The sequence below is a fragment of the Stegostoma tigrinum genome, chromosome 4, assembly GCF_030684315.1.
Source record: "Stegostoma tigrinum isolate sSteTig4 chromosome 4, sSteTig4.hap1, whole genome shotgun sequence".
Taxonomy (NCBI): domain Eukaryota; kingdom Metazoa; phylum Chordata; class Chondrichthyes; order Orectolobiformes; family Stegostomatidae; genus Stegostoma; species Stegostoma tigrinum.
Genome location: NC_081357.1, coordinates 107,556,595 through 107,571,235, shown reverse-complemented (window position 1 = coordinate 107,571,235; position 14,641 = coordinate 107,556,595). Strand labels below are relative to the sequence as shown.

Here is a 14,641-nt window from a genome sequence, read left to right as displayed (position 1 = left end):
TGGTGAATAACATTATTTACAGCATTTATTATACAACCTGAAAATGCAAGAGTGACAAGATGATTCTGATTAACATTATTTATATTTTTTAATATGCAGCACAAATCCACTTCGTTCTCTTAAATCTGACAGGAATTGTGTAGCCTGGCATGAGCTCAGTGTCATTTGTTTTTAGCAGGCCTAAGTAGCTGTATTTATGAAATACATGTACATGTCAATACTGTACTTTTCTGCTGTCATATCTGAAATATCTTTTAAACGTAGAAAAATGCTACTGAAGCTAAATCAGTTGAAAATTGCAAAATTACAGTTGAGAGAATTTCGGTAGCTAAGGGTATTAATACATATAGGGGTGGGGGGACATGGACCTCGTAAGATGATCAGAAATAGGAACAGGAGTAGGCTGTTCGTCCCTTGAGCCTGCTCCGCCATTCACTGGGATCATGGCCGATCTGACATTCCTCATGTCCATTAACCTTCCCTTTACACATAACCCTTCATTCCACAACTGATCAAGAATCTATCCATTTCAGGCTTGAATGTACACAATAGCTCTGCTCCACAGCTCTACAATAAGGAGCTGCAAAGACTGACAACCCTCTGAGAGAAGAAATTCATCCTCATCTCAGTCTTACATGGGCTCCACTTTACTCTGAGACTATGCCGTCTGGCCTGACTCTCCAGTGAGGGAAAACATCCTTCCAGCATTTACCCTATCAAGTACCTTAAGGATCCTATTTGTTTCAAAGAGACCACTTCTCATTCTTCAATCTCCCCAGTGAGTAGAGACCCAATCTTCATCCATTTGTACGGTGGCTCAGTGGTTAGCACTGCTGCCTCACAGCGCCAGGGACCCAGGTTCGATTTCAGCCTCGGGTGACTGTCTGAGTGGAGTTTGCACATTCCCCCTGTGTCTGCGTGGGGTTACTCCGGGTGCTCTGGTTTCCCCCCAAAGTCTGAAGATGTGCAGAATGGGTGCTTTGGCTGTGCTAAATTGCCATAGTTCTTAGGGAAGCTTAGGTTTGGTGGGTTAGATATAGGAAATCAGGGGTAGAGAATGGATCTAGGTTGGATGCTCTTTGGAAGGGCAGCATGGATTTGTTGGGCCAAATGGCCTCCCCCCCCCACCAACTCCGCTGTAGGAATTCTATGAAGACAATCCCTCCTTACCAGGAATTGCCTGAGTGAACCTTCTCTGAACTGTCTCCAATGAAATAGTTTCTTTCCTTTATTGAGGGGCCCAAAACTGCTCATAATATTCCAAATGTGGTCTCACCAGCCCCCTGTACAGTAAATTGTATTAAGACTTCTCTACTCTTATACTCCAATCCTCTTGAAATAAGGGCCAACATTCCATGAACCTTCTTGAATACTTGCTGCACCTGTGTATTAGCTTTCCCTGTTTTGTGTGCAAGTACTCCCAAGTTCCTTTGTGTTGCAGCTTTCTGCAATGTTTCTCCATTCAAATAATACTTTTTTTTTGTTTTTCTTTCCAAAGTGAGAAATTTTTCATTTATATTATGTTCCATTTGCCAACTTTTTGCCCCACTTAAACAATCAATATCTCTCTGTAAAATATTGTATCCTCTCAAAATCTGCCTTGCCTCATTATTTGTCATTTCACCGCTGTACTTTGAGTCCAGTTTTAAGCCCAAACCGAGTTTGTGAAGACAGTGGATAGGGGATAAAGGAAAAACGTGCAGAATCATGACCAAACATTCCAGCAAAACCCAAGCAAGTCCACAACAATACTGACTCAAGACAAAGAGTTCAGCTCTCTGTGCTGCTTCTGTGTTGTTTTTAACAATTGAAACTGTTGCTTGACACTACAAAACACAGTTACCTTTGTTAAGATGAACTTGTGCACAAATTTTTTAATACAAGTACAATGGAAGATCACTGTGCTGGAATGTTTGAGCATTCCACATGCTTAAATCCATACAACACATGAGTAAGAGAATTCAGGCAATTATTGAACTGTTAGTTTAGCATTTGGCTATATTATTAGTATTTATAATTAAGTGGGGGAGTGGGAGTGGGAATATAGTTACTTCACCTGGTTGGATGGCGAGCATGTGGTTTAAACTAATGTCAACAGTGTGGGTTTGATCCCTGTATCAGCCAAGATAGACTTGGGGCTTGCTTCCTTCCCCTTCTTCTGAAAGTGAAAGGCAATGACAAACCAACACTGATGAAAATGGTCAGGCAAACTGCTCAAGATCAGCAGATTACAAACCAAAAGCCTGTTTTCGGGCACAGCACACTGTGGAACTTATGGAATGAAGGATACTGCCACCTTTCTTCTCTCTTTGACTGGGGTATACAAGTATATTTGATGTCGTCACTATTGAGTCTTAACGAGAAGAAGTTATTGTCTTGAAATGAATGTATTGATAGTAGTAATCAAGAACATATTGCATTAGCCAGTAATATGTACTTGCCAAGACTATTGATAGATGGGAGAATTTTTCCACTTCAAGGTCCAGAGCTACATTCCTGATATTCCAACCAAAGACAGAATAGAGTAATCAGATTTGGTGGAGATTAATGAGGTCTCCAACATTAACCCTTTCAGAACTATTATCTCATACAACATACACAAATGACAAACTCGAAGGCAGAGTAACTGAGCATTTGAAGAGGTTTTAACTGATTAGAGAGGCAACATAGATTTTTTAAATGGTAGATAAAGTCTACCAAATCTAATTTAATTTTTTTGACTAAGTACAGAGAGGAAAATGTCTATGACTGTCATTTATATATACTTTGAGAAGGTATTCAATAACATTCCATAAAGGACATGTCAGTTAAAATTACAACTCATGGAAATTGACAGCATATTATGGAGAATGGTTAAACAGTAGAAGGCAGAGAATGGAGATAATGGACTGCATTTTTCCTGGTCTGTGGAGGCAGCTTTGGAATTATGTGGAATGAATGGTGACTTGGGGCATTTGGGGTGGGAGGGGTGGGGGAAGGGGGGCATGAAAATTTTAATGAAGTTGCATCCTACTGCTCCACACATTGCTCCCATTTCCATGTTCTTCATTCAAGGGTTGGCTCCATGGAATGCGTAAGAGATTACGTTTATTCGTTTTTGATCGGGGGGTACTGAAAATGAGAGAAAATGGACATTGCTTTTAAAAGAGAGAGAATATACAAGAAATTGTTTGCAACTTGAAAAATAACAAATGAAGCTAATGGATGCATATGACACAATGTTACTTTTTGGAGACTTTAACTCCAGATAATCTGATATGAATTGTTGTGGAATCAGGTGACTCCACGTAGGAACAACCCTTTGATTGGTAAGGCTGCAGTTTACCACAGATCCTGTGAGGGAAATAAAACAGAGAGAAGTGAGGAGATCTCTAGAATGAACTGCGTTAATTCTTCTGTATGTAAACGTTGTCGTCTCTAACTCTCTGTTGAACATGAAAAACTACATTCGGAGATGTTAAAACCTAAAGGCGTCCACAAAAATCCGGATTCAACAAAGCAACCAGTTAACCACAGAATGATTGCCACTATGTAGGTAACATCAAGGAAAATTGTGAGACCAACTCAACTGATTTTGTGACTTGGACTGATGATACACAACTGTATTCTCATGATTATTTTGTTTCCCTCCACTCATGCTATTTGTGTTTTGCCCATACTTTTCTTTGTGCATCTGAATTTAAGAGGGGTAAATTTTAAGGCACATAAATTAGGAATCCTATTCTTTTACTGTTCTGGTTAAAAATGAGTGTAAAAATAAATAGTGTTTTTTGAACACCTGTACTAAAGGAACCTGGTGGGGTTTGTTTTAATCCTGCATGGTAGTCACCAAGAGTCCAATTGAGATTTCGATCATTTCATTAAGTATTCCAATTTGTGTGAAATCCATACCAGGACTTGATTTCCAGCACATTACCCCATTGAGTAATGCAAGTGTCAGCTACTGATTGTGTGAAACTGATTACAGTAACTTTTCGGAAAGTCAGTCCTTTTTCTGGTAGTGGATTGAAATTGTCACAGTGATGCACAGGGTCCTTGATGTGCCAGGAGCCCAGAAATGTAGCAAAGACAACTTCACAGCAGGTGGTTTGGATCCAAAATATTTCGGACCTATGTTATATTGTCAGCAGTAAATTGCAATGCTTTAATTTCTCCAAGCAAAAGACATCCCAGTGCATGTTGTTGAGAGTGATTTGCCTAAACCTGACAATTGATAGTGTGTTGAGTATTATAGACAGGACCATACAATTTCAAAGAGAGATGTTGATAGATTAAGTGTTGGAAACAGCAAGTGAGTGCGAGAGAAAGACATCAAATAAAAAAGAATGAATCCCGCTAAAAAAGTAAGAAGAACAAGCTCCGCATTACAGCCTTGGTTCAAACTGGACAGAAGAGCTGAATTCAAGAGGTCTGGTGAGAGTGACAGCCCTTAACATCAAGGACCCTATGGCATCAACGACCCTGCACAAAACTGGAATCAGTCAGAATCAGGGAGCAAACTCTCCTGTGGGTGGAGTTGCACCTAGCACATAAGAAGGTGGTTGTGGCTGTTGGAGGTTAGTCATCTTAGCTCCAGGACATCTCTGCAGTTGTCCCTAAGGGTAGCATCTCAGCCTAACCATCTTCAACCGCTTTAGCAATTATCTTCCCTCTGTCATAATGTCAGAAGCGAAGACATTTACTGATGATTGCACAATGTTCAGCACAATTCATGATACTAAAGCAGTCCATGTTTAAATGCAACAAGATCAGGCTTGGGCTGATAAGTGGCAAATAACATTTGTGCAACACAAATGCCAGGCAATGACCATAGGAAGCAATCTAACCATTACCACTTGACATTCAATGGTGTTACCATCACTGAATCCCCCACATTGGCACTCTAGTTGTTACCATTGACCAGAAACTCAGCTGGACCCAAAACATAAACACAGTGGTTATAAGAGCAGGTCAGGAATACTGTGATAAGTCACCGCCTCCTGACTCCCCAAAGCCTGTCCATCATCTACAATGCACAAGTCAGGAATGCATGGTAATTGCCCCCACTTGCCTAGATGGTTGCAGCTTCAAAAACTCTCAAGAAGCTGTACACCATCCAGGGCAAAGCAGCCTGTTTGATTGGCACTTATCCAAGCATTCACTCTCTGCACCAACAATGCTTAGTAGCAAACAGCATGTACTACCCATGAAATGTACTGTGGAAATTTATCAAAGAAACTTAGACAATACATTCCAAACCCACGACCACTTCCATCTAGAAGTACATGTCAGCAGATACATGGGAACACCACCACCTGCATATACTCCCCATTCTGACTTGGAAATATATCCTGTTCCTTCACTGTCATTGTGTTAAAATCCTGGAATCCCTTCATGAGGGTAATGTAGGTCAATTTACAGCACATGACTGTGGTGGTTCAGAAGGTAGCTTACCACCACCTTCTCAAGGACACCTGGGATGGGCAATAAATGCTGACCAACCAATGACACCCACATTCCATACATGAATTAAAAAATGGGCATAGATTTGAAGTGATGTGCAAAAGATGCCAGGGAGATGTGAGAATAAAATTTTCACGCTGCAAGTGGTTAGGGTATAGAGTACACTACCTGGAAACATATTGAGGCAGGCTCAGTGAGGCTTTCAAGAAAATATTTGGATAAGTCATTGGAAAGAAATGGTGTGCAATAGTATGGGGATAAAGGACTTAGGCACGAGGTAATGATGCTCATTTGAACTGCCAATGCAGGCATAATGGGCTAAACAGTCTCCTCCTGCACCATAACAATTCAATAACTCTGTGAATAGTACAGAGCAAAGAAATTTAGGAGACTGCATATACCCATCACTTAGGTCAGGTGAAAAAATAATTTGAGCTAATGCAGTATTAGCGTTCTAAGATGCACCACATTCATAAACATCTAGAATATTGTGACACCTCCCCTGACAGTAACATTCAATTGCTCTCCACCATCACCATGGGATCACCAGAAACCTAACTGATCAAGGCACATAAAAACAATGGTTTCCTAAGCTTGTTTCATTCGCAGAAATCTGTGTCTTTTGTGACAGAATATTCTCCATTTGTCTCAAACAGCACAGCTCCAGGAATGCCCAAGAAGATCAGTACTATCTAGCATAAACAGCTTGTTTGACCAGCAGCCTGTTAGCCACCTTAAACATTCGCTTCTTCCACCATGGTGCAACATGACTGATAATTGTACCATTGCAAGATGTACGATGGCAACTCTCCAAAAATTTTTCATTAGCACCTCCCCCCAAATCTACATTCTATACCACAATGGACGGAGGTATCAGGCATATGGAAGCATGATCATCCCTACATTCGCCTTCAAGACACAAACCAAAATGATGAAACGATATTGCCATTCCTTCTTCATTAGGGGATCAGATGCTGGAACTCCTGCCTAATAAAATGGTAGGAGTAGCTTCATCACATTGACTGCAGCAGTTCCAGAAGGCACAGAGATTGTGCTTAAGCTTTTGCAGTTGGATTTGGTGCCACAAATCCCAAGAGAGTCTGTTGCCAACCAAGCTAATGTGTAATAGTTAAGTCTATTACAAACTGAACCTAATCATTATCTAAGAAAACAAAGTGTTTAGCTGGATGAACACAGCAGGCCAAGCAGCATCTCAGGAGCATAAAAGCTGACGTTTCGGGCCTAGACCCTTCATCAGACACTCTTTGATGAAGGGACTAGGCCCAAAACGTCAGATATTGCGCTCCTGAGATGCTGCTGGGCCTGCTGTGTTCATCCAGCTACACACTTTGTTATCTTGGAATCTCCAGCATCTGCAGTTCCCATTATCTCTAAGCATTATCTAAATTCCTTCCTTGCCTAGAAGTGCTGATTGACAATGCTTTATTATAAAGATGCTTAGCAAGCTATAGAGTGCATATGTATACAACTCACAAGTTTTCTGTATCTGTTCTTGATATTGTATCCCTTCCTTACTCATTTTCTGTCAATGGTTGACATTTTATGCAATTGGCATTTTTGTGAAGTTGGGAAGGTTGTAAATGACCATTTTAAATTTTTGCCAGAGATATCTAAACCTAATCTGATATATGTACTCAGTTTGAAACTCAAGACATTTGCTTCAGGGCTTCCTGCATAATTAGGATGCAGTTGCCATCAACGTCACCACCTGTGCTGCTAAAGCCAGTGGTGCCATTCGTGCTGTCATGCTAAATTGGCTGGTTTAACACAGAACTGAATTTGAATCGACAACTAACCTCATCAGTATGATTCAGTCTCTCGTGATTGAGATTTAGATATGCTATTTCATGAAAATAGCTTCTACACTGTTGTGAAAAGTATGGAAAAATTGTTTGATTGAAATGTGCAATTTACTTCTTGGACAAAAAAATGTCAATCAAGACTACTTTCCTGTGAGTCAGTAGGCAATTAAAAATAGATCAAGTAGTCATGTTCATGCTCTTGCCATCAGCAAACATTAAGTGTTTCCATGGCAATACTTGCATGATTGCTCTTAAGCATTCTAGAGCATTTGTAGTGAAAAAGACAAGCTCAGTGACACCATATATTCGACTTGCAATAAGGAGCTGTACGTAGTCATTTTGTTTCACTACCTTGTCTTAAACAACCAATTGATAAAAGATAATATCACCACCATCGTGATGGCTGCTGTTAACTATTTTAGAATCGGTATAGAACCAAAATTCCCATTGATGAATGTGCTTCCTCCACTGAATAAACGGTGATCAGAGAATCCCAGTTTAGGAAACCATGGTTATCTTCTCTTTCCTCATTTAAATGATTCCTCGCCCCAGCATTTTGCAGGACTGCCTTGCTTTTCTCAATGTCCCATCTAGTGGTAAAATAACATGAGGTTTAACAGCCATCAGAAAGTGACCTTTTAAAAGTTTGGTGTCTCTGATCTTCTTCATCATAATCTCACTATACCAAAACAAAATATTCCAACACAGGGGGATTTAATGCAAAAATAGCCTAGAGAGCCAGGGAATACAAACTAGTCTGAATTAGATTTTTGAAACACATCATCATAAAACTAACCATCTCTACGGGTCCAGGAACTGTACTGTAACAATGAAATTATAGGGGTGCACCATTTGTGGCAATGAACCCTGTGGCCACTCCAAAATCGGAATGCTACCACTAGATCAAAATCTTTTCTCCACTCAACCTGAAACGTGCCACCCTCTTTCCAGGCTATACTTCTTTGACCATTTTCAGTGAATAGCAATACCAACATGACAACATTTTGCTACATTCCACAAAGCACAGGAAGCTGTCCATTTGGTTATTCAGCCAGTGGGTTTCTGCTCCTCTCCTAGCATCATTGCTCCTCCTCACCTGAGTAGGATGAATTAATGAATGGCACCTAAACTCACTATTTGAATACCTTTGAGTATGTGGGTGTGTGTTTGTGTGTGAGCGCACTGCACACGTAGCTTTATTTAATGTTTATTAATTTTGGCACAAATGATGCAGGAATCTACAAAGTAGTTTCTTACTCAGAATACTCAGTGCTGACTGATGTTCATTTCAGAAATGTTCTAATGGTTGTAAAGGATACTCTCAAAGGGAGCTTGTAGCACAAAATATTAAACATAATGTATTATTAAATAAAAACTGAAAGAACTGTTGATGCTGAGGAAGGGTCACCGGACATGAAATGTTAACTCTGTTTTCTCCTTCGCAGATGCTGACAGGCCTGCTGAGCTTTTCCAGCAACTTTGTTTTTGTTCATGTAATACTACCTAATGGATTAATAAGTGGGTATGGCGTAATATAGGATGGTATTAAGTCTAAACTTGGACAAAGCCATTGACTTCATTTGCATCTCCTTCTCCAAATTCCAGTTTTACATCCCTCAAATTGTCAAAGAGTGGAATCTTACAGGGGCATGAATGGTGGGCTGTGGTGAGAAATGTGGCAGAATCATACGGTAAGTGCAGCAAGGCCTGTATTGATGTAAGGAACAACTCGATTCATCTTTTAGCTTTGTTCTAGGTAAGGTTCTAGCTAGGCAGCAGCAAATTGTGTATTAAAGGGGATTATTGCTTGTTATTAACTGCTCTTAGTATTTCCTCACATAAGCCAGAGATTCCAGGCTCATAGTAATGCTGTACTGTCTTGCTGTTTAGCACAGAAACAAACCCAGGAAGCTTGCTGTGTTTGTCAGCAATCCTCAGTCAAGCCATCAGTCAGATGGTCCTAGCACAGTAAATCAATGGCACTCCAGTACCAGTCCAGGGACTTTGACATGGTTGGTCAGTCGCTTAGGGTGGTCAGTCAGGTTCCCCTCCTCATAATGGATGAGGAGCCAAATGCCACACTAAAATCGGCCTAAATCTTTCCAAATTGCTTTCAGTCAATATTTACCAGGAAAAAGGAAAGGATGCCATGAAATTAATGTTTTAAGAATATTTGAACAGAGTGAGGAGAAAAATCTAGAAAAAGCACAGCAGTTAAACATGACAGTAAGAATTATCTGAGTGTTATAACAATATGAGAGCAATCAAAGAAGGATAATAGAGACATATTAAAAATTTCTATATACACAAAAACAGTCAATATTCTAAACAATTATTTTCTTCAAGTATTTTGAAATAAAGCACAGGCAACATACTGTCCACGAATGAACATAACCAAAGCAAGATCAATTACTTTAATAAAAATGATACAGAAGGCTGACACAAGCAAAACCAGGTCAAAACAAATAAATCACAAGTTGAATCAGAGATAATAGGAACTGCCGATGCTGGAGAATCTGAGATAACAAAGTGTAGAGCTGGATGAACACAGCAGGCCCAGCAGCATCTTAGGAGCACAAAAGCTGACGTTTTGGGCCTAGATCCTTCATCAGAAATGGGGGACGGGGAGATGGTTCTGAAATAAATAGGGAGAGAGGGGGAGGCAGATCAAAGATGGAGAGAGGAGAAGATAGGTGGGGAGGAGACAGGCCACAATTCTCCTCAAATTGGCAAAAGAAGAAAATTTATGAGGGGCTAACAATTATGAAGATGTCAATAGATAATGGAAGAGGGAAAATTTGCAACACTACAGAAAAAAGGTGGAGACTGGCACTGGGGTTGTTAGTTTTGAAGGTAGCCAGCACAAACAGAATAGGCTAAACAGCTTTCTTCTGTGCTGCAAACACTCTATGATTTTATAATTCTGTAATGTATAATTCCTTTTCATTAGTTTTTTTAAATCTTTTCCACTTTTGTATTCTATATTTTGGTTCATTTTTATGTTTTCAGATAGCACCAGAGAGTGGTAACACTATACAATACTTTTCACTGTATTTTGTAACAAAATACACAATGACAATAAATAAATAAAATCAATAAGAGATGAGTAGAGGTAGCAATGAGTTGAAAATAAGAAGTAGAGTATCTATATTCAAAAGAATGATATAATGTTCTAAGGCAACTAATAGGCCAAGGGTTGAATATTTTGTTTTCTGACTGTCGTCAGTTTTGTTGAGTTTCATGGAGAATTTCTCTCCATGAGGCTGAGCGAGATCTCTCACTGCATCTTAGTTCAACACCGTTCATATAATAAAAACCAAAATAGAAAATAAATCAGATACAAAAACAGAAATTGTAGAAAAGCTCAGCAGGCCTGGCAGCAGCGTGGTGAGAAATCAGAGTTAATGTTTTGAGTCCAGTGACCCTTCCTCAGAACTGATGGTAGCGAGGAAAAAGCTTTTTTATGCAGAAGATAGGGTAGGGAGAGGGGTGAGGGGTAAACGATAGGTGGAGTTAGAGCACAAAGAGAGAGAACAGAGAAAAGAGTGGATAACAATCACCCTTGGGGAATGAAAAGCTACTAATGGGGACAATTAGTCAGTTGTGTTAAAAGCACACCAAGTGCTAACAACCCTGGTGTTTGGGGGTTGAGGTAAGGACATGGGACAAGGTGCCTCAAGCCCTAAAATTGTTGAACTTAATATGGAGTCCAGAAAGCTGTAGAATTCCCCAGCAGAAAATGAGATGCTCTTCTTCCAGCTGGCACTGAGCTGCACTGGGTCACTGCAGCAAGCCTGAAACAGAGACGTTGGCCAGAGAGCACGGTAGTATGTTGGTAGTGGCAGGCAACTGGAAGCTCGCTGTCTTTTTTGCAGACAGAACTTAGGTGTTCTGTGAAATGGTCACCCAGTCTATATTTTGTTTCCCCAATGTCGACGAAACCGCATTGAGCAGTGAATGCAGTGTAAAAGGCTGAGTGAGGGGCAGGGGAAGCAAAGTATCTTTGGGCCCTTTGATACTGAGGATGAAAGGTAGGTGTTACTCTTTTCAGAGGTTGCAAGGGAAGGTGCCACAGGGCTGTGGGATGTGTGGGAGTAAAAGTGGACCAAAGTGTCCCTAAGGGAACGGTTCTTGCAGAAGACTGATAGAGGAGGGGAGGGGATTTCATGCGTAGTGGTGACATCCCACTGGAGATGACGGAAATGGTGGCTAATGATCCTCTGGATGTGGTTGCTGATGGGATGGTGGGTGAGGACAAAGGGTATCTTTGCTGTGGGAGGGAAAAAAAGCGAGTGAGGGCTGCTGTATGGGAAACAGATTCAGCTGAGAGCACTGTCAACTACACTACTGAGGAATCCTCAGTTAAGGAAGAAGGTGGACATTTGAGAGGTCCCCGAATGAAGTCAGCATCATCAGGACAGATGCAATAGAGATGGAGGAACTGAGGGATTGGAATAGGGTTTTTTTTACAGGAAGAAGGGTCCAGACCCGAAAGGTCATAACACATTCAAGAGTGCCTCATTGCCATCCTCCAACATCTGCCCAAGCCGCGCCAATCAACGCAGCTTTGGGCCTTCTCGGTGATTGACTGTTACCTCCACCAATCAGACCCGAGAATGGCCAGATTGGCGGTGCGGTGTGTACGAAAATGGCACTGTTGATTGGCTAGAACAAGGCGGGGCAAGCCTAGACTTCCGGCTCGGTGAAGATAGCCTGCACATCCGTCAATGAAGGCCCAGGAGGGGCGGGGCCTGTCCGCTGTTTGTAAACACAGGTGTCGCGAGTTGTGTTTGTCCGCGCGTTCTCATCGCAACCGCCGAGTAAACGGCCGCGGCGCGAGGGACAGTGGGTACATGTAGATACCCAGTTCATCCTGAAGTGGGGTGGGAGAGGGTTTGGAAAGGAGGAGGCAACAGGAGGTGCCTCCAACGAAAGGAAAGATGCCGTTCTTGGGGCAGGACTGGCGATCCCCCGGAGGCTACTGGGTGAAATCCGAGGACGGCTGGAAACGCTTCCAGTTTTACCGAGATGACGACGAGGAGGAGAGCAGCAGCGACCGGCGCCAGCTGGAGATCGGACAGTGAGTGCTCAGCAAACGGGGGATTGACCGTCCGTCCGAAAACACTGGTGGTAAACATTCTTTACCCAGCAACACCAGGGGCGTTAGCTTAAAGTTGTGATTCTGTAAATAAATACTTCCATGCCTTTTGTTTTTGTCATTTTTATTTTGTTTTGAGTTCCTCTCCTGTTTTTCCCTCTTTGTTGGTTTGATTTTTCGCCTTCTTTGGTCTTACGGCTTATTGCTGTATCCTGGTCTATGCTTGTGATCCTCAGACTGATGATGTTTCCAGCTTCGTATGGCCCTTGGGCAGGGTGAGGAGTGTACGAAGTGATTTTTGGGAGCTGACCTGGAGAACCAGCTTACCATCATGATGCGTGTCTTAACTTTCGCTGTAACTACTCAGATGTCAATAGAGACACGGTACCAACTTGGGAGCTCGTAAAATTTGCTTTTTTTTTGCAACACTTAAAGGAGACAACAAAGATATCTCCAAAAACTTTGGTGTTGCACTTTTGATACAAAGCTGCATCCTTGGTAGAGCTGACCTGCACTTTTAACAGGTTTGACATAATAATGGACAAAATGGTGAGGGGTCCCCTCATTAATGAAGAATTTGGGGCTTGGTCCTTTCAAGGACTGTTTGGTCATCAACAAGTCAGCAGATATCTCGCAGACACTGGTCTCTGCAACAGGTTAGATTGTTAAGGTTGCTGTGAATTCAGATTTCCTCTCGTTCGCCATCTCATGTGCCTATGTCTGTTAGAGTTTGGTCAGCACTTTTGATGGAGGTGCTACTGAATTGCTTTCAGTTACAGATGTTGAGATCTTGGTGTTTTCTTTTGCAATACTTCTGCCAAGTGGTGCATAATTTAAGATTCATTACCAGAACATTGTAATGATCAGCAGGGGGTTTCCTTGCCACTGTTTAACCTGATGTTGTGAGACTTCATGGGACCCAGACTCTTATGAAAATTCCCAGAGCCACTCCATTCCAACTGTTTACCACCACTGCTAGCCAGTGGTCTGTCTTGTTAATGGTACAGGTTGGACCAAGGACCAGCGACTGATGGATTCTGGGGATAGGGGAGGCTGCAGTATGGAACGTTCTCAGAGAAAACTGTATATGGAAACCTGTTCTAGCACCAGTGGCATTTGTGATGGAAAATATTACATGGTCCAGTAGCACTGTGGCACTGAAGATTACTGAGCCACTTCATGAATATCTGTTGTACTCTTACAGTGGAATTGATGCATCAAGTGCATATATGTGTAGCCTCAAGCTTGCAGCTCCTATTTGACTGGAAAAGAGCTACTCCTAGGATTCTAGCTGAATTTCTCACGTACACTAATTCTTGATCTGTAGGAGCAGGTGTTAGTGGTGGTGGCAGGGGTGTTGGTTGATGTACTGGGCACAAGTTGGCTGAGGATCTTTTGGTTTTCTCTGGAATCTGGTTAAAGTCACCATCCATGGGCCTAAAATATGCAAACTAAAAAGTGTTGGGAGTTCTGGGTACATACTGGTGGTGCTAGTACAGAATCAGTGTTCTTTGAAATAGAAATGACCACCATTGGATATGTGTTGACTTTCAGAAGAGAGTTTAGCTATTTTAAAACCTGCATTTTCATTTACTGTGAGTCAGATTTTAGTGAGCTGCTTTTGTAATATGGTCACATGTCAAAAACTAGTTGTTATTTTGAAGCAGTGATAATGGGAACTGCAGATGCTGGAGAATCCAAGATAACAAAGTGTGGAGCTGGATGAACACAGCAGGCCAAGCAGCATCTCAGGAGCACAAAAGCTGACGTTTCAGGCCTACACCCTTCATCAGAGAGGAGGATGGGGAGAGGGAACTGGAATAAATAGGGAGAGAGGGGGAGGAGGACTGAAGATGGAGAGAAAAGAAGATAGGTAGAGAGGAGAGTATGGGTGAGGAGGTAGGGAGGGGATAGGTCAGTCCAGGGAAGAAATTGAAGCAAATGGCTATTGTTTTCAAAATAGAACACAACTGATGGAGACAATCAGTAGAAACTTTGATGGTTAACCATGTGAGATTTTGTGGTCAATTATAAATTTCATTTCATTGTTTACCTGCAGATTTGAGCATTGAGAGGAATATTCCATATTTGGTAATGATGCTGAGCTGTCACTGTAGTTTCAGAAATTTTGTTCGTTTATCAAGATAAGAATGTGGAATAGGCACTTGGCGGTTTATTATTTTGAAGTATAATTACCTAATTCCTGGTTTTGGTATTGTGAATTGTTGTCTGCAACGTTGGTTCCTCTTGCACCCACAGTGGGAGAAACCAAGGGCCT

General features: G+C 41.5%; 1 protein-coding gene across 4 annotated transcripts in view; it reads left to right on the top strand.

Annotated features, from left to right (window-relative positions):
- The first annotated feature begins 11,983 nt into the window (after nt 1-11,983).
- fbxo25 (F-box protein 25) overlaps nt 11,984-14,641 on the top strand; it is a 48,035-nt gene continuing 45,377 nt past the window's right edge. For all 4 annotated transcript variants that reach the window (XM_048531847.2, XM_048531846.2, XM_048531845.2 and 1 more), the window contains exon 1: nt 11,984-12,345. In XM_048531847.2, coding sequence (XP_048387804.1) covers nt 12,294-12,345 — 52 coding nt within the window. In that variant the 5' untranslated portion in view covers nt 11,984-12,293. The remainder of the gene's footprint in view (nt 12,346-14,641) is intronic.